The sequence below is a fragment of the Saccoglossus kowalevskii genome, chromosome 13 (assembly GCF_978046115.1).
Source record: "Saccoglossus kowalevskii chromosome 13, keSacKowa6.1, whole genome shotgun sequence".
NCBI classification, from domain to species: Eukaryota; Metazoa; Hemichordata; class Enteropneusta; family Harrimaniidae; genus Saccoglossus; species Saccoglossus kowalevskii.
This window is the reverse complement of record NC_140653.1, coordinates 10292449-10313367: the sequence shown is the minus strand read 5'-3', so window position 1 is coordinate 10313367 and position 20919 is coordinate 10292449. Positions and strand designations below refer to the sequence as shown.

At 35.0% G+C, this 20919-nt stretch overlaps 1 protein-coding gene across 1 annotated transcript in view; it reads right to left on the bottom strand.

The window, feature by feature from the left end:
• LOC102802145 (uncharacterized) overlaps nt 1-20919 on the bottom strand; it is a 125601-nt gene that overhangs the window by 63035 nt on the left and 41647 nt on the right. Inside the window, exon 3 of the mRNA XM_085507299.1 lies at nt 5277-5925. Within this exon, the coding sequence (XP_085363425.1) occupies nt 5277-5925 (649 nt within the window). The remainder of the gene's footprint in view (nt 1-5276; nt 5926-20919) is intronic.

The window sequence follows — 20919 nt, the reverse complement described above, 5'->3', positions numbered from 1 at the left end:
TGTACAAGTCAAATGTCATGTCGACCTGTTGTTTTATTCTGCAAACAGTTCAGGCCAAACTCAGAAATGAATCATAACAACCGGAGTAAGTGATCAACGTTTACTGTGAATACAATAGACAAGTGTGTACAGTTTTACCTTGAGAAACTGTCTTGGTGACATGAAATGGAGATTTGATTCTTAGTGAGTCACACACATGCTACTTTTGAACTTGTTCTGGCCAATAGCATAACCGAATTCTAACATTACTGTCGGCAACTATGGAAAGGTTCAATTGCGTGAAATTATCACCCAATTAAAATAGACAAAATAAGGTATATATTTCACACAAATAGGCCTGGGATAAACACTATTGACCACTTTGCTGACACATTTTTTACTCCTGTGTGCGAAGCACACAATGGGAGTCTTTGCAGTTACCCTGTCTGTATGTGTGTGTGTATGTCAGTCGTTCCATTGATATCTCAAGAAACGTATGATGGTATTTAATGAAACCTGGTGCATAGATGCTTTGGGCTAATGCGCAGATTTGATTAGGTTTTGGTTGAAATCCATGCATATTAATTACCTAATTTTTAGCTGTTCCATGACTGTGCCACTGATATATAAAGAGCCATTCATTGGATTTTGATGAAACTTGGTACATAGATGCTCTGGACTAATGTACAGATTTCATTAGTTTTTGGTAAAAATCTAATTAACCTAATTTGCATGATAATTAGCTAATTGTTAGCTGTTCCACTGATATCTAAAGAGCCATTCATTGGATTCTGATGAAACTTTGTATGTAGATGCTAATGCAGTTTTGGGTAAAAATCCATTCGTGTAATTAACCTAATTTGCATAATGATTAATCAATTTTCGGCTTTTCCACTGATATCTCAGGTACTAATCATCACATTTCAATGAAACTTACCTAGATACATAGGACAATGCATAGACAGATATGTAAAATATTAATTACCCAATTTGCATAATTAATCAATTATCAGCTTTTGATATTTCAAGTACTATCACTTCATTATTTTCATTAAAACTTGGTACATAGATTTTCTAGAACAATGCAGAGACCTGATTAATTTTTGGGTAAAAATGTTTGCATATTAATCAACTAGTTTGCATAATTAGTTAATTTTCACATTTTAGACTGATATTGCAACTACACATTATCCCATTTCAATGAATCCTGGTACATAAATGTTCTAGGACAATGCACAGACCTGATTAGTTTTGGGTTAAAATCAGTGCATATTAATTACCTTATTTGCATAATTAGCCATTTTTCAACTACATATGAAACTTTGTACATGTGCGCCCTGAAACAATATACAGACCTAAATCTATGCATAATAATTGCTTAATTTGTATAATGATTCATTTTGTTCATTGAGGTAGTCCAATGTTGATAAACATGCATATTGTTAGCCTATTATTAGCCTATTCCAGATATCTTAAAAAATCAGATTTAAATTCATCAGAGGTACTAAAAACCATTTCTGTATGTATTATAAATTTTGATAATGTAAATAACATTGTTTTTTATGTTGTGCATCGCAAATAGCAAACAAATATTAGTTGCTAAGCTTCTTGCTTTGAATTAATTTTAATGTGTCTCCAATACTCTCAGCACACAGGAGTGCTTTCTTTGATTAGTTATTTTATAGAAATGCATATTTTTATGGCAACGATGCTTGATTTCAAATGGGATCTTTGTCATATATCACACTAGTTGTGGACCCTTAATCTTATCCATCAATGATGACCATTCACTGGTCAATGCTTAAGTCAAGGAAAAGCAAACCACACAATAAGTCATCATTCATATTGCTAGTACATCAAATCACAACACAAGGATTGTTTTAAAATTTACTAGCCATTTGTTTCATTACAGATTATCCATTAAGAAGTTTTGGATATGGTCACAACAGATACCAAACTAAAGTCCTTCCCCGTGTACATTTATTTTGTGTTGCCATGAAAGAAGTGTTCTACTAGGTCATCTCTCACAGTTCTTTATATATTGCTTTTTTTTCTAAACTTTTACAAAATACACAGTCCCACATTATTAGTTCCTGTCAGATGTAGTCAAAATGGGAACTTGCATTTTAGGTTCCATCTGTCTGTCAATTTGTTTGGATATGCCTTATCAAATTTTGTACAAAGACCACCAATGCACATAGATTTTTTTTAACTGGCTGCCAGTTTCATTCAAAAACACTAAAAATAAACTTATCGACTGATTTCATTCAAACTTGGTTTTGACATGACTTGTCTGACTGGTGGCCATGTTTTTTTTCCATGAGCACTTTACCATATTTCGGACATGCCTTAATTTTGTTAAAGTTGTAGACAAGACTTAAGATTGTTAATTCGGACAAATACAAACAGGGACTAATATCATTAAAAATACCTTGTTTTATATATTCTGAATTGAATTGAAAAATATTATAATAGTAATTACAGAAACAAATTAAAAAATGCTTTAAAATGATTAGTTTTTAAATCACACCTACTGGTAGCAATTTATAGCCAAGTTGATACTTACCGGGTAATTATAGCATTATTATTATAAATTTGTAGATGTTTTAAAGCTTTAGAATTGTGTTCTTGTTCAAGATTTTAGTTATCTAATGTACATTTGTACTTCAACTTTCCACTTTCTATTTCTTTAATTTATTAATGTCGAATTTGTTTATAAGAAATTTATAATAAATATATACTATATGATTTCAGTGATTTGTATTTTTACTTATTGTTAAATACAGCATTCAACAAATCACGTCTTAGTAGTGTGACCTTTCACCTGAGACATTAATTTGCTGCAGAGTCAAAATGATTATATTTAAAATATTCGAAGAGTTTTGAATACGTACATTCAATGAGTGAATTGGCTGTGGTTGAGAGAACTATACAAACTTGCGACACATATATCAACTGTCAAACATTTTTGCCTAAAACTTGGGGATACTGTCACAAAATGTATTAAAACTTGTATGTTTAGCATATTTATAAAGATTGATATGTGTCAATAAATCATTTTGAGATCCCATACTGTGCCATCATTAGAATCACTAAAGCAGGTAGGCCATTCATAACCGGCCCACAAACCTGTGCGTGATCTTGTTGGGGAAAAGCTTTATTCCACTGCAGTTAAATCTAGTCATTTGATTGGGAATGCCAAGGAGCTGGTCCCACCAATCAGCGTTGCTGTATCATAAATGTGTAGGATGGGAGCTCATCACAGAAACGGCATTTAGGCTTTGCACTGATTCACCTATGATAAGTTTCCACAATTTATTTTCCAACATTGAATGAAGACGATAGAATGTCTAAATATTTGTGTAAACTGGTTTAGTAAACTGTCGAAACTGATAACATATCGACTTGCACGATCCGGTCTTCGTTACAACCACTGTGGTCGTAACAAACACATCATTTTCCACTGATACAGCACTAAGCGCTTTCTTTTGATGGTCAGGAAGCTCGTTCAGAGAAAAAGCTAGGAACCCGTTCATTTGATTCTGCCATTTTAATTTCACCAAGTAATGTGTTTTTTTTTTTTGTGAGTTCTGATTGAGTGATGCAAATGAGCCGAAGTGAATCTTATAATTGTTTGAGGGCGTGCGACATACAGTAAAACGTGGTGAAATCTACCAAGGGTTAATGTTGGTACTTCGGCAGAATAGTGGTCATTGGCTGGCGAAGATGTTACTATGCATGAAATTTGAATGTTAAAAAACAGGACAATCAAATGTCATTTGTTTGGGTTCTCTCCAACTGTGGCCTGCCCGAGGACTGCACTGTATTCTTTAAAATGAAATGACCACCAGTCGGCAAGTTTCTGCAATGTGTATTAACTCTATGCACAACCGCATGAGATCTTGTTTCCAGAATGATGAATATATATATACGATTTTGTTACATTTTGGCCATCTTTAATCAGATCATGAAATAAATGCATATGTGCAAGTCTGATATGATGCATGAATGCATGTGTGAGATGCGGCTGGATACAGACGGATAGATTGACACACTCATCGAGGTTATTCCATATTTCTATCCAATACTTTAATTTTGGTTGTATCCTTTAGCAATGTTTGACATGCCTAACAGTTTCATTAAATCTTGTAATGTAGAAAGCATTACACAGGGACTTTATTTTAATTTTCTGATCCATCCTCCCATAAGGTGAATGACACCTACCACTATTGTTTAAATTAGACAAACTGGGATCGAGTCAAAATCTGAGCCCAATTAAGACATAGTGTGTAAATACCAACTCTTAATACCCACTAATGATAATCTACATAACTCTAAATAAGTGTGTAGGCATGATACATGTTATTTTACAGAAATACCTATACATATCTTGTAATGAACAGATATAACTTGAACGATGCATGATGCCTTATTGCAATATAAAGAAGTAAATAGACTAATATGTACAATACAAAAAAACTGAACATGGCCAATCTAAGGGCCGTCAGGGTAAAGGTAAGCTATCTGGCAGTGTCAAATAAATGGGAATTAGAGCTCTCAGATCAATCATCTTAGAGGTAACACCTCTGTGGAGCGTCCGAGTATGTAAAGCTGATTATCTCCAGAACCCATCTGGAAAGTGTGGTACAACTCTCTAGGACCTGTAGTTTCCCATCTGCATGGCCAGTGAGCCCGAGTACCTTTCACTCCTGGTAATTCAAGAGCATGTGCACCAAGCATACAGCTGCGAGTCAGTTATCTTTGATTTGATCGTGAAACAAATCATAATAGATATGTTTTCTAACATTTATAATATTAATTTGAACAAAAGCTTCTTGTCGATTGCATTCTTTTAAATTTATCTCGGTGAATGAATCACTATAATTTCATGTGTTAAACAAATCAAGACCCTAATTTATAATGCATGAAACCCAGTGTATTGCCAAAATAATTATATTTGTCTTCATTTTGAAGCTGTGTACCATTATGTCTAACTCAAACATTTTTTTCAGTTTTTTTTTTGTAAATCAAAACGTAACATTGAATTTTTTTTATTTCATGGCTTGTTGATAAAAGCAACACAACAGCATATAAAAAGCCATTAAATTTCAATTTATTCAAGTGTATAAGGATCAAAACGAACATGGATACAGACTGTAGTACACTACATAAATATTACACGGAATACATGTACTTGTCCATCATTCTCTATTTCTTCTATCTTGCTAATACTGTGACGTTGCTGAACAATATGCGCTCTCATGTGTGTTTTCAGGCTGCATTTGTTTTTATAAAACTTGTCACATTCTTTACATTGGTATGGTTTCTCACCAGTATGCACTCTCATGTGTGTTTTCAGATTGCTTTTCCGGTTAAAGCACTTGTTGCATTCTTTACATTGGTATGGTTTCTCACCAGTATGCACTCTCATGTGTGTTTTCAGGTCGCCTTTCTGAGTAAAACACTTGTTGCATTTTTTACATTGGTATGGTTTCTCACCAGTATGCACTCTCATGTGTGTTTTCAGATTGCTTTTCCGGTTAAAGCACTTGTTGCATTCTTTACATTGGTATGGTTTCTCACCAGTATGCACTCTCGTGTGTGTTTTCAGGTCGCTTTTCTGAGTAAAACACTTGTTGCATTTTTTACATTGGTATGGTTTCTCACCAGTATGCACTCTCATGTGTGTTTTCAGATTGCTTTTCCGGTTAAAGCACTTGTTGCATTCTTTACATTGGTATGGTTTCTCACCAGTATGCACTCTCATGTGTGTTTTCAGGTCGCTTTTCTGAGTAAAACACTTGTTGCATTTTTTACATTGGTATGGTTTCTCACCAGTATGCACCCTCATGTGTGTTTTCAGGTGGCATTTCCAGGTAAAACACTTGTTGCATTCTTTACATTGGTAAGGTTTTTCACCAGTATGCACTCTCATGTGTGTTTTCACTTGCACTTTCCAGGTAAAGCACTTGTTGCATTCTTTACATTGGTATGGTTTCTCACCAGTATGCACTATGCACTCTCATGTGTCTTTTCAGATCGCCTTTCTGAGTAAAGCACTTGTTGCATTCTTTACATTGGTATGGTTTCTCACCAGTATGCACTCTCATGTGTCTTTTCAGATGGTGATTCTCGGTAAAGCATTTGTTGCATTCTTTACACTGATATGGTTTCTCACCACTGTGCACTCTCATGTGTTTTTTCAGGTCGCCTTTCTCAGTAAAGCACTTGTTGCATTCTTTACATTGGTATGGTTTCTCACCAGTATGCACTCTCATGTGTCTTTTCAGGTCGCCTTTCTCAGTAAAGCACTTGATGCATTCTTTACATTGGTATGGTTTCTCAGTATGCAGACTGCGTTGTTCCTTGTTTGACATATTCCTGGTACTCAACTTTTTAGTCACTCCCTGCAAATAATAATACATATCATTTCCTCAGTATGTATGATATGTGAATTAAGCCAGTTGAATACTGTCAAATACATGTACTCAAATTGCCAGGTAATTTGCATTTACAAGGGAAAAATAATGTACAAGAGTTGGCCGAGCCATCTCGATGCTGGGAAAATAAGAGTATTTAAAGGTGTGTTTTGGAGCAATGGATTGGCGAACAGGCAAAAAATCACTTTCAAAAACTTTGACTTTGTTTTAATGAAAACATGAAGTATACATGAGGGTACGTATTATTTATTTATTTTGGAAACTCAATTTTTAACTGAAGGAATTAAACTAAATTAAATAATCATGTTAGAAATGACTACTGTTCAACTCCGGACGTTAAATTGTACTTAGCGTATGTTACTATGACAATCAACCAATTCGAGAAAAACAGTTGACAATGACTAAATGCATGGTGACAGCCAAACCGCTGTTTAATTGAAATAAAAAAATCAAAGAAAACAGCTCTAAGACAAGAAGAGAAACACGAGCGATGTATTCGAACAATAGGCATTAGAGACAGCCAAGTTTGTTTCACCTCGATCAATGCAGTAATACCCATGATGCACTATTCCCATAAGCGTGGGTATGTGGAAGTTCATAGCCAAGCTTACTGAGGTCAAGAACAAAGTAAGAAATTAATTGACGAGACCATCCCGATTTGCCGTCGATTTCTGGGTTCGGGTGCGTTTCATACAAGAAGATCGATACGACCTACACCGCCGAGTGTAGTAGACATAATTCCGATGGCAAGAGGAAGTTCGAAGGAAGTTAATACAGTTGATTTATAACAGACTAAGTAAATGGAAATCACTTTTCAGTTCTCGTTGAGACACAAACGTAATTTAATACACACTACTACATTTCGACTAAAGTTTACAAACACCACGGTCAGTTGCACAAAGTCCCCCAAATTCAAAAGGGATTTTTAAATGCACCGGGGAACACGAGATGAACTTACACTGTAGATGACGACTCCACGCTATACGCAGCGTGAAAATGGCAATTTAAACTTTGTTTGCAGATTTTCCCCGGCAGATTTACATAATAATACAGTTCGATAACACGGCCAGTCACATAATATCCATCAAAAGGGAACTGCTCGTCGTATAATGTCAAAACAGTACCATGATTTCACAATTTTCGAAATACATTCGCTTTTATCGACATCTGCTGTACAACAGTTTAATGTCTTCCCGTTCGCAAGAACACAAAGCCTAAACTATCAGAAATTCGTAACACATAATTCAAGTGATGGAATAGCAAAATTACTCATCATTTGTAAATTCAATCCATCGAAAAAGTATAAAAAACATTTTTATAAACAATTTTTATTATATAAATACACTTTGAAAAGAAACAAGATTCGTAAACATAAATCTATTTGAATACATTCTCGATAAAAATTACACAATACTTATTTTCTAGTGGAGTTTCTTCACAGCACAAACTATTGGAATCATGCACACGTGTGAGTACTTCGGTGACACATCTTGAGACCTCCACTGTCGTCCCTCTCACTCAACGTCTCGGTAGACGAGGCACCAGTAGACGAGTGGGAGGACTTTCCGCTCATGCCAACACACCACTCACTTACACCAATCTTTCTGGACGCGCGACCTTTGCTGCAAACACGAGCGACGCAGTCAGTCTCAGGGATTTTTACATGGCTCTGGAAAGTATCCCAGGCCTTAAAACTCCAGTTATTACAAACGCCTTCACAGCAAAAGCCTGAACCCAGCGCGCAGTCTAAGCACACGTAGCATTTTGAATGTGGGTTCTACGCTGGCAAATTCTGATCACAACTGCTACACAGTCTACTCGTAAATTGAGGGGACAAAGCCGGCGACTATGAGCCTCTGGCGTGCCTGCCCTTGCTTCTATCCATTTCTAAAAACAGATTGGTAATAATGAACAAGACATTCATGAGGGAAACCAATTACAGTTGAAAGCTGACACAAAGAAAACGAACAAAGTGGTCAAATTTGCATCATCAAGTTTTTTTCTTTGTTGTAAAAATACACACACAAAAGGGGGCGACACAGGGGTAAAAAATAAGAAAAAATTATCCTACCAGCCACGGTGTCGACTGCCGCGCTAGCAGCAGCAACCCAAGCTAAAACTAGTCATTTTGGTGGGTAATTGAACGTAGTGATTTGGTTCAACAAGTGTACAACACGTTTTAGTGCCCATGTCACTGTCAGTTCATATGACGTGGGGAATAACATTTTTTGGTTAAATTTGTTAAGTCTGCGAGATTGCGGGTTATCAAAATATGACTTAGAAATAAATAAATCAATAATGACATTTTTTTTCTACAACAGCATTTCAAAACTGATCCATCTATACCTTATGTGGAACGCTACGATCACCACGGGTATTCACCGCTGCTGTTGCGATCATAGGTCCCCGACTTTTTGGTTTAAAAAACTCAAATTAAGAATGTCTTGTAAATTAAAACGATTCATTGACGATTATCTTAGAAATTACATCAAAATCACCAACAAGATGTTGTTTTTGAACATCGCGGAAATACATTCACTCTGTGCCGCCATCTTTGTTACCTGGATCGTAAACTAGCATGCATCAGTCATGATGTCACAACATACGTTATGTCGCTTCACTGGCGTTCCTCTGTAATGAGGCACTCTAAAAATGAGGTATTTCTAGAGGTCAGGGTTCGTTTTTTCTTTGGCTGTCTCGTCTGCAGTTGAATAATTTTTGCTTTGATTTATTTACGTTTTTTTTCCCAATGCAAATTAATTTCACTTTTTTTTTATGTTAATAAAATTTTTTTTTTTTTTATTCTGAAATACAGAAAAAAAATACAGAGCAGATGACAAAATCCCCTCTGGGAAAAAAAAAAAGTACATGACAAACGCTGTCTGGTAAACGGTGGCGAGACAAAAACAAAAACAAGATTAATTTACTTGTATTAAGCCAACCAATTATTTAAGAGCTCCCATTTACGATAGTGATATTGTTCCTTTCCTTTATATAGGGCTATTTCCAACTCTATTTTTCTATTTTCACGGACTAGTGATTTAAACGCAATTGCAGAAGGGATTGTAGCATTTCTTCTACAGCTATAAATATACTTTTTGAACAGTAAAATAAAATGGTTCAAAATTAGATTGTCATCATTTAAAATACCTAAAATTATATATACTTTATTACACTCTATTTGTTGAATAATACTACACCCTGCCTGCAATGCATTCCATAATTTTTGAACATGGTGACAGTCAACTAAAAGATGTTCAATTGTTTCATTATACAATTGGCAGAGTGAACACAGAGGAGAATTTACAAGGTTCCATTCAAATAATTTTGCATTAACAGGTAGGTATCTATGTAAAATTTGGAACTGAAAAGCTCTCATGGCTGAAGCTATAGTTGTCTGAAAAGGAAGTGAAAAAATCACATTACTCATTTCCGAGGATACACCATACAGTTCTTGAAGTCTGCTGACAATGGTTGGAGTCTCAACAATATCTCTGCATAACAATTTATAAATTTGTTTACTTGTAGTTGAATTAATATCTATATAGGAGGACTTGCAATAAATCCTTTCACCAAAATCAACCTTTGTATGTCTGTTTCTATGAATTATACTTTTCCATTCCCTTGGAATAGCATCTATTATGCCCTGAATTTGGAAAAATTCTACTTGAGAAATACCTTTAGTATTCCAAAAACCCCAATTGTAAAAGTTTCCATTGGTGTCAATTAAATCCCCAATCCTATTAATATTTTTTGTTTGCCAATCCCCGGAAATACACTGAATGGTTAGCAATCTTTAAAAATTTATTATTCCGGAGTATCTGGCTATCAATTTGCTGTACCGTTTCAGGAATTATATGGGTAATTTTTGACCAATCTTGTAAAATATCATAATAGAAAAGTGGGACCTTGTTTAACAACTCTTTAATCTCAATGTTACACGAAAACATAATATTACTCCCAAAACCCTTTAAAACCCTATTCATAATAGTTTGCCATCCAGCAAGACCACCAGAGATAAATTTTTTAACCCATTTTATTTTTTGTGCCTTTATGAAAGAGTCAACTTCAATCATATTAAGACCCCCATTTTCAATACTGGAGATCAATGTATTACTTTTAACTTTGTCTCTCCCGTTCCAAATAAACTTAAATATAATCTGTTTTATCTCTTTGATAACTAGTTTTGGTGTATGAATCATTGTTGCTATAAAAAGAAACTGTGAAAGACCGAATGTTTTCAAAATTTGAATCTTACCAATAATTGAGAGTGATCTTTGAGACCCCAGATTACGCATTTGTTTCAGTTTTGTTAATTTATTTTTGAAATTTTCTTCAAAGAACTTGTTTTCATCATAGGTTACATAAATGCCCAGTATTTTTATACCATTAGACCAGTTTAAAACAAATTCAGGTTTTTTCTTTGGCTTGTGCCCATAACCCAGCAACAATAATTCTGTTTTATCTTGGTTTAATCTCAAACCTGAACAACATTTAAAATTATTAGTTATTTGAAACAAAACTTTAATTGATGTTTGTTTGATAAAACATGTAATGTCATCTGCATACATTGCCAGTTCAATACATTTCTGAAAAATAATAAAACCTTCAATAGACTTATTGTTTCTAATTGCAATTGCTAACAATTCAATAGCTACAATGAATAGATAAGGAGATAGGGGGTTTCCTTGTCGAACTCCTCTACCCACTTCAAAATAACCAGTTGAGATACCATGGTTCATGACACAAGCAGTAACATCTTTATAAAACATTTTCACCCAATTTATAAATGATTCACCAAAGTTAAAACTCTTTAAGGTTTCAATAATAAACCTATAGTCGACCGAATCAAATGCCTTGTGAAAATCTAGAGACACTAGAACACCTGACATATCATTCTGTTTAGAGTACCACATAAGATCAAGAACTGTTCGTATAGCATCCCCGATGTAGCGGCCTTTTACAAATGCACATTGGTCTGGATGAATTATGGAAGGCAAGACATTAAGCATACGCTTTGCAATAGCTTTGGATGCAATTGTAACATCTACATTTATTAAAGATATTGGCCGATAATTTGAAATATGCGTTTTATCTTTACCTTTTTTGGCAATTAATGTGATGACACTCTGTCTTTGTGACAGTCCCAATAGACCTTTATGATATGAATAATTAATACTATTAAGCAAATACCTTCCTATTACTGGCCAAAATGTCTTATAAAAATCAGCAGAGAGACCATCGTTCCCTGGTGTTTTATTGTTAGGCAATGATTGGAGTGCTGAATAACATTCTGACATTGTTAATTCTCCCTCACACTTCTTTTTTGCCTCTGCATCTAAACGGGGAATGTTATCACTTTTCAAAAACAGCTCAGCATTACTGCTATAGAGATCAGTTGGCTTAACAGCATAAAGTTTAGAGTAGAATTCTTTAATACATTTATTTATCTTATATTGGTCATTAATTTCACTACCATCAACATTCAGACGCCTCACTGTTGACCGTGTTTTATTTGTTCTTTCTGAACCTAAAAAATACATTACTTTTTTCCCCCATCTCATAATAGTTAGACCTGGACCTGATTATTAACCCATGAGTTTCTTCTTCCAAGATGTTTTCCAACTGTAGTTTCAAATCAGTATAAAGTGCCATATCATTCTCATCATCTAATTTTGATTCCAAATCTTTAATTGATTTCTCCAATTCAAGTAATCTCTTTCGTTTATTTTGGGCTTTACTCTTTGTATAGGAAACTGTAAATCTCCTCATCTTATATTTCATGAACTCCCATGTCCCAATGGCATCCCCATCTAGGGTACCCTGTCCCCAAGTGTTAATATTCTGATTCATTTGGTTGACAAAGTCCTGATCGAGACACAAGCTATTAACAAACTTCCAGTACGATGTACCGTGTTTATCCATAGAGTCGTTACTTAAATATAAAATCAAAGAAAGCTTAGAAAGAACTCCCATGTGCGGAGAGTATTGGAGACACATTAAATATAATTCGAAATTACTTAGCTGAAAACTAATTATGCAAATCAGAAAATTAATATGACCAGATTTGAGTGTAAAACTAATGAGGTCTGCGCAATGTAACAGAAAATCTATGTCTCCAAGTTTAATTGAAATGTGATTAGAACCAAAAAATTATGAATTATTATGCTTATTAGGGAATTAATATGAACAGATTTTTACCCCAAACTAATTAGGTTTGTACATTGTCCTAGAGCATCTTTGTACTAAGTTTCATTGAAATGGAATAATTAGTACCGTGAAAACTCCAAAATTTCGACCCCTCTAAAAATTCGATTGGCTATTTATTTGCCGGGTTTCGGTGTTTTATTTACCTCCAAATTTTCGACTCCACTAAAAATTGCCGACTCATTCTTATTCGAAAATTGCGACCAGTTTTAGTTTTCCCCCAAACGAAAAAAAAAACCGATGTGAGCGTTCAAACGGGACCTTCCTCGAAGGCATGAATCCGGGTTTCTGATTGACTGAGAGATTTTTATTTTATTGGTAACGAAAATATATTCTAAATAAACGAAGTTTCAAATAAAAACGAACACAAAAATCTCGGCATGCTGCGTTTCTGAATTGTTGATTATTACTGTACTCAGTAGTGATTATAATAATGTACACAAAATAAATTTGTTGAATGGTTATGAAATACAAATAAAAGTCAACTAAGTTTCATCGTAAGCGAATGATTCCGGTCTCGTATAAACGTTTGATGCTGTAGGATATCCGCCATGTTCTCTTAGGTCAAATAGGTCAAATCGCTAATTAACCAATCAAAAAGCTGGATGATGCCAACGTGCTCAAATTACCATAGCTTATTTAAATATGTTAATGTTATTGAACGCAATGCGAAGAGATTGATGTTGTAGTACGATATTTTGGCTTGGATTTTGATGCGAAAACGGCATGATTTTTTTTTAAATAAAAAAAATAGTTGTTTTTAAAAAATAAACTGGTCATCTGAAGAATAATTTAACATTGTTCACAGTGATAACAGCTCATTCTCGAAAGAAAGCTTACCCGCTCACGCTAGTCACGATAAAAATCATACACGTGTACTCTTGAATAGACAGACGTCAATGACTACGGTAAAACTTAGACTCTATTTTAGCCGGCAGGATTGATTGAAATGTCCGAAAAATGACGCCAAAATACACCTTAAAAGTCCCATTTTATTTTCTTAAATCCCATTTTATTTTTTAATCCAAGGGCGAATTTACGGCAGAATTTGGTCCCTCAAATAAGGGACACGTGAGCTTTGATTCTAACCGGATACATTGCACTGGGTCGGGGAGATAGTTTGCTAAACTTCCATGTATCTTTTGTCCAATGGGTACCTGTACTTCGAACATTCGCAAGTTTTCCTAGGTAGTGCGAGACAGCTTTGTCTTTTGACCTATTAGTTTTGTGCTGACCTCTTCTGCGCGTCTTGATGTTTTGTTTTGCTTGTCATAATACTCACTGATTGATGACTTTGTTTAGATTTTGAGTTACAACTCGGCCACGACTCTAAAAACATGTCACATTTCTAACGCCAATTATTTAAAACCGGTCGAAATTTTGGAGTTTTTACGGTACTTTAGATATCAGTGTGAAAGCTTAAAATTGGTTAATTATGCAAATTAGGTAATTAATATGTACAGATTGTAACCCACAATTATTCAGGTCTGTCTATTGTCCTACAGCATCCATGTACATTCATTGATATGTGATGTATAGTACCTGAGATATCAGTGTGAAAGTTGGTTAATTATGCAAATTAGGTGATTAATATGCACAAATATTTACCGGAAACTAATTGGGTCTGCATAATTCTAGATTCATTGAAATGTAAATGATTAGTACTTTAGATATCAGTAGAAAAGCTGAAAATTAATTATGCAAATTAGGTAATTAATATGCACAATTATTTACCCTAAAACTAATCAGGTCTCTGCATAGTCCTAAAGGATCTATGTACCAAGTTTCATTGAAATGCGATGATTAGTACTTGAGATACCCATGGAAAAGCTGAAAATTAACTAATTATGCAAATTAGGTGATTAATATGCACAAATATTTATCGAAAACAATCAATCTCTGCATAGTCCTTGAGTATGTAAGTACCAAGTTTCATTGAAATGTAATGCTAACTACTTATATCAAATGCTGAAAATTAATTAATTATGCAAATTAGGTAATTAATATGTACTGATATTACCATAAAAACTATCAGGTCTGTGCAGTGTCGTATGACATCTATGTACCAAGTTTCATTTGAAATGTGATGATTAGTACTTGAGATATCAGTGGAAAAACCGAAAATTGACTAATCATTATGCAAATTAGGTAAGTAGTATCCACGAATTATTACCAAAAACTAATCAAAACCTTGCATTAGTTCAGAGCATCTATGTACCAAGTTTCATCAAAATCCAATGAGTGGTTGTTTAGATATCAGTGGATCAGTCATGGAACCACTAAAAAATAGCTAATTATCATGTAAATTAGGTAATTAATATGCACGGATTTTTACCAAAAATTAATCAAATCTGCGCATATGTTCAGAGCATCTATGTACCAAGTTTCATCAAAATTCAATGAGTGGTTCTTTAGATATCAGTGGAACAGTCATAGAACAGCTAAAAATTAGCTAATTATCATGCAAATTAGGTAATTAACGAGCATGGATTTTTACCAAAACCTAATCAAATCTGCGCATTGGCCCAGAGCATCTATGCACCAAGTTTCATCAAAAACCGATGTATGGTTCTTGAGATAGCAGTGGAACAGTCGGACACACATACACACACACATACACACATACACACACACACATACACACATACACACATACAGACACACTAACTGCAAAGACTCCCATTTTGTGCTTCGCACATGGAGTCAAAAAGTGCAGAATGATCTGAGGCAATTGAGGGCACAATATCAACCGATCTTGCATTATCCTGTAGGAAGTCTGAGATAAACCAATAATCTAGACGACTTTGGATGACTGGTGATCTCTGGCGCCAAGTATATAGTTTTAAATTGGGATTTTTAACCCTCCATATATCAATCAAATCCAATACTGCTAGCTTTTCATTCACAATATTCAAAATATCTTTGTTGAATCTCAGACTTCCTCCTTGTCTATCCAAAAGTGGGTTTAAACACAGGTTAAAATCACCCCCCAAAATAACTGCTTTATCGCCCTCAGGGTTAAAGTCCTCAATCTTAGAGCAAACTTGATTGAAAAAAGGTACTTTATCAACTGGACAATTGGGTGCATAAATATTACAAAGAATTACATTCATACCCTGAATTGTAACATCCATACAAATTAGCTTACCATTGTTATCTCTAGATGTATCATGAACCATGATATCCAATGATCTTTTGATCATAATACCAACCCCCCTACCATGACTGGTTCCATGAGAATAAACAATATTACCCTTCCAATCATTTGCCCATCTCTGCTCAATCTCTTGTGTACTATACAATTCCTGTAGCATGATAACATCACTACCATTTTGTTTTAACCAAGTGAATATTTTTTTTCTTTTCAAATAATTCCTAATGCCCCGTACGTTCAAAGACAGGAGCTTAAAAGAAAAACTATCCATTACTCAACAAAAAACAAATTACACCACCGTACACAGACAGACCAAAAATAAAAGTAAAAGACCAGTAAAACCAGCACCAAAGTGCATGGTGAAAAAGCATGCCTTCACAAAGTACAAAAAAAAAAAGATAAAGAAAAAAATAAATAAATAACAAAAAATACTGTAAATCACTTAACCACAAAGGGATAAATGAAAAGGTCACTGGGAATAAGTAACATTCAGTATAAAGCTGTCCTATACACATATTACATGTAACCACCATGGTGGCCTTTCTCCACGGCTCAGACGTTTCAACTTTCATTTCATCATTCTCAAATAGTGACATTGATGGTACTCACAGTAAAACAGAAACTTTCCTATCCGGAAATTACTTTCAAATTTACATTTTTCCCGCGAGAAATACCATATAAATATAACATAAAAGTTAACTAGGAACAAGTAACAGTCAATATGTAACTAACCCATACTCGTGCATGTAATCACCATGGTGGCTTATCTCCACATCTCAGACGTGTTAGCTTGCCTTCGTCATTTTCAAATAATAGCACTGCTGGTACTTGAGGTGGAACAAAAACTTTTCTCTCAGGAAATTTCATTTTGAAGTTTCTTTTTTGCGCAAGGAGTACTTTCCTTTCACGACGGACTGTTTCTGTCACGTCATCGGAGACCGCCATCTTGACTTTTTGACCCTTCCACATTATTGTTTTTGACATTAAATTACATGGGACCAACTTCAACATTGCCACTTTATCCTGGAGTCTCAAAAACTTAATATGTATGGGTCTAGTTTTACCCACTATCTTGGGAGGACCGGCTGGAGTTCGGTGACACAGTTCAACTGCCCAACTTTTGGCTTCAGCAATTCTAAGATCGTTTACCAGCAGACTAATTATGAACTCGACCATGTTACGCAAGCTTTACTCCATTCCTTCTGGAATATTATATATAACCACATTGTTTCTTCTAAGCCTATTAGACAAAGAGTCCACATTCACCTTCAAATCTTGTATCTCAGATAATATAAGTTCCCCATCTATGTTGCGTAACTCTACTTTCTGAATACGTTCGTTATGTTCTAACAACGATTGTTCCATATTATTTACCTTTGTCGATAAAGGCATTAACATACCAATAATAAAATTCAGCTTCTCATCTAATGACATCGTGTTAAGGTTTACTGCTTGCATCTCCTTCGCCTCTCCGTCTTCGGGTAAACTCACTGTGACGCCATCTTGACACATGTTTCCATCGTTTGAAATTTCACAGTCAGGAGGTTTCGGCAAATCTGTCGCTTCCCTAAGAAGAGCTGCTCTAGTTTTTACACCTGTATCCATACTGTTACCATTTACTATTACTCTTATCACGTTCTGAGTATGAGGAGATCAGTATCAACAACGAAATGACAGCAACATTTACTGAGCGATGTTCAGTTAGCAGTGACCAGCGGCATGTCAAAGGTCAACAGTTGAATAATTTTTGCTTTGATTTATTTAAGTTTTTTTTCCCAATGCGAATTAATTTCACTAGTTTTTTTTAAATTCTTGGTAATTAATGTCACTGGCGATGAAGTAGTAAAAACCGCAATTAACCACAGTGCAGCAAAGCGGGATAGATCTTCCCGACGTAATGGACAAATTATTACTTTGCAGGCCCGCTCCCTCGAAAGACTTCTTGTAGACTTCCGTTTTATCACTGTTTTTGTAAGGCTAACAAAGGCAGGATTACCTTTCGATCAATACATGTTATTGTTTTAAAGATGTGCAAGACGAGGCTGACACTTGTAAACAATACAACAACTTATGCTTCGTGAACAGGATTTCAAGAATCGCGGGCGTACAAAAGCGACGCTGCTATTTGTCTAAGCGATGCAGGTCTGCGGTGCTTGAAAGGCCTGAGGTAACACATAAGGTCCGTTTCACCATCAGGGGTACCAATGAAAGTGTAGCTTTTTAATGAAAATCACAGCTTTGACACCGTGCAGCATAGCTTGGTCAGGAAATGAAATCCGCTAGTTTTGACATCGAAAACTCAGTATTTTACCCGTTTTCTCAACAAAATCACCAAGTTATGCTGTGTAATATGCCGCGATCAGTAGGGTTCAGCTTCAATTTCATTTCTAGAACGTTTCAACCACCATTTTACAAAACTTGCAGAGAAATCTCAATTCCAATTTTCGAAGCGAACAGGCTAGCAGGACGTCCCATTCTTATACATGTAATGTTGTACATGGCCGTTGTTCATGTATCTGATATACAGTCCGTCACCGACCATCAGGAAATCAGCCAATCAGTTACCGATCCCCCACCCCACCCCGGAGTAATATGGGATTTGGAAATAATTCTCGTGAAATGTTCAACTTGACTCATCCCCTGGTGCAGGAAAAAAAACATGAGGACCAGAGTATTTCATCCATGATAGCCTCAACATGGGAATTGTACCTTTGCCAGAATATTTTGGGACATTCAACCAGCTCAAGTGTTCTATTTTATGTCCAAGGTGTGACTGACCTCATTTCATAGTCTGCTCGGCAAATTGCTGGGGGTGCCAACATGTCAACGAGAGGGGGGGGGGGGTCACCTCATTGTTTTGTCTATATAGATCACATCCCACTGTACCTAACAAATCATGAGTACAACAGGCTGGGGATACTACATGTAAATGGGGTGACCGCCCCACCCCCGGACAAAATTTCAACTCTGCCGAGTACCCCACTTTGTTTGTCTGGCTGTATTGCTTAGGGGATTATATTAACTGCTGCATTGATAAATTCTCTGGCTACAATTATATTACTTTAACTAGTGCCTAAAATTATGATTGATGGTTTTCTGTATGCTCCCATGGTTTTAGGAGCTTTGCAGTTTCTGGAAAGTATTGAAGCTGGTGGGTTCTGAGACAGAAGATGTGAATGATTCAGACCCAGGGAGTGTGGCGACTGGAGAAGTTTGCAACTGGGACGCATACTGAAAGGGTATATGAAGGAAATGACTCAAATGGTGCATGAAAATAACAAACTTTCCCTCAGCTCTACAAACTCAAAGGTTTCAACTAGATGTATGACACCATGTTGGGTTCATTTTGGAAACTGATACCAATGACAAAACATACAAGCTAATTTTCATAGCATTTAGTGCTGTTATTCCTAAATTATTCAAAAAGGTGAACTTCCCAAAATATAATAGTGGGTTTGTATGGACTTTTCTTTCTGTAGTCACATACTGTGCATAAATACTGTAATGGACATTAGCTGTAACTTTTAGCAAATTTTTTAGTATTTTCAGTTCAATGTATCAGCCACAGTTTCTTTTTCTACTTCTCCACAGTATGCGAGAATATACAATCTTCTACTTAGTAACATACTCTGTATACGTGTATTAACAAATGTTATTTTCGACAAATGAATTCCATTCAACACTTGAAATAAATTTTCAACAATAACAATTCTGGTTTATCTTATATATGCTGTGTTTGATAAGCATAATACCGAATATTTCTATTACGCTTCAGGGAGTAGAACAAGAAACTACAGCTGATACACAAAACAAAACTACTGAAAAACTTGCCAAAAGTTACAGCTAATAAACTTTAATAATCAGCTGACCAAACGTAAACAAAATATTCTTTGAAATACTTTATTTTCAATGGAATTAATTTTTGCTGAAAGCAGAAATTATGGATATCACTTGGATTTAATTTTCACTTTTGTTGCTGTACATGTATGTGTAAAGAATAGGAAATAAGAACTTTAACTTGGATTTTAGAGAGGGAAATTCAGGTGCCCTGTGATCTGTTACTTGCAGAAGTGTTTCCTTATGCTCCAATTCAATGGAAATTTTACAGTGGTTTACTTCTGCTTTGGTATTCAGCTCTGAAACATTTTTGGTTGTCCATTAAAAATTAGGAAACAAAGGCTTTCAGAACAACACTACCTGTATTTTGTTTGGTCTAAGGTGCAATGAAATGTTTTCTTTTAATCCATGATTGTGTTAGATGCATTTTTAATTGTGTTTTGCTTAGTAAAAAAAGAAATCACACACATTGCAGTTCTTATATATATATATATATATACACCAGTATGAAATGCTGTTATATACTTTTAGTAGATGGTAAAAAAAGCTGCAATATGCTTGTTTTACTTTATTGTTGTTGCACACTTTTGTAATTGTTTTGTTAGTGCATCCTTTTTTGTAGCTTTAAACAAGGACAAGCTTTCAGAGTACTAGTCCCAGCATGTCAATAATATGACAAGACATTACTTTACACAGACATGAAGGGAACATGAAATTATTTATCATCGTGGTTGTATGACAGTAGACATTTTAACTGCATACAACTATTTAATGTGAAAGTTCAGAAGTACTTGTTTTAAAATGAAGTGATATTGCCTTACACTATGTCATAAAAAATTTGATTTGTTAAAAAACAGTCAGGAATTTAAATATATTTTAGTTAAACTTGAATTTCCTGCCATTTTCAAAACCTTCAAATATTACAATGAAAATAGAGAATACCATGTCTCAGATTGGCTGTTTACAACTGAGATATGTGAATAGATGACTATGTTCTCAGTCTGTCATCTCAAAAGTTTGAGAAAAGTAACATGTTGTCCATACAATATTGTAACAAACATTGAAATAAAGGCTTTAAGGCCAAGAAAAAAATAAGTTTGTTTCTCCTCCCTACACTTGTCAATTCCGACCTGCTGCGTGAACCGTTTGAAGTAGAAGCCCACCAAAATAACTGACAATAATGCAGTGCACATGGTAGAAAATTTGAGTAACTGTAGGAATGTGCAGTGTACATTTCTGAATGACACATGTTGTGTGTAGAGGATCTGTTATGCTTATTTGCACACAAGTGCAGAGTAAAAC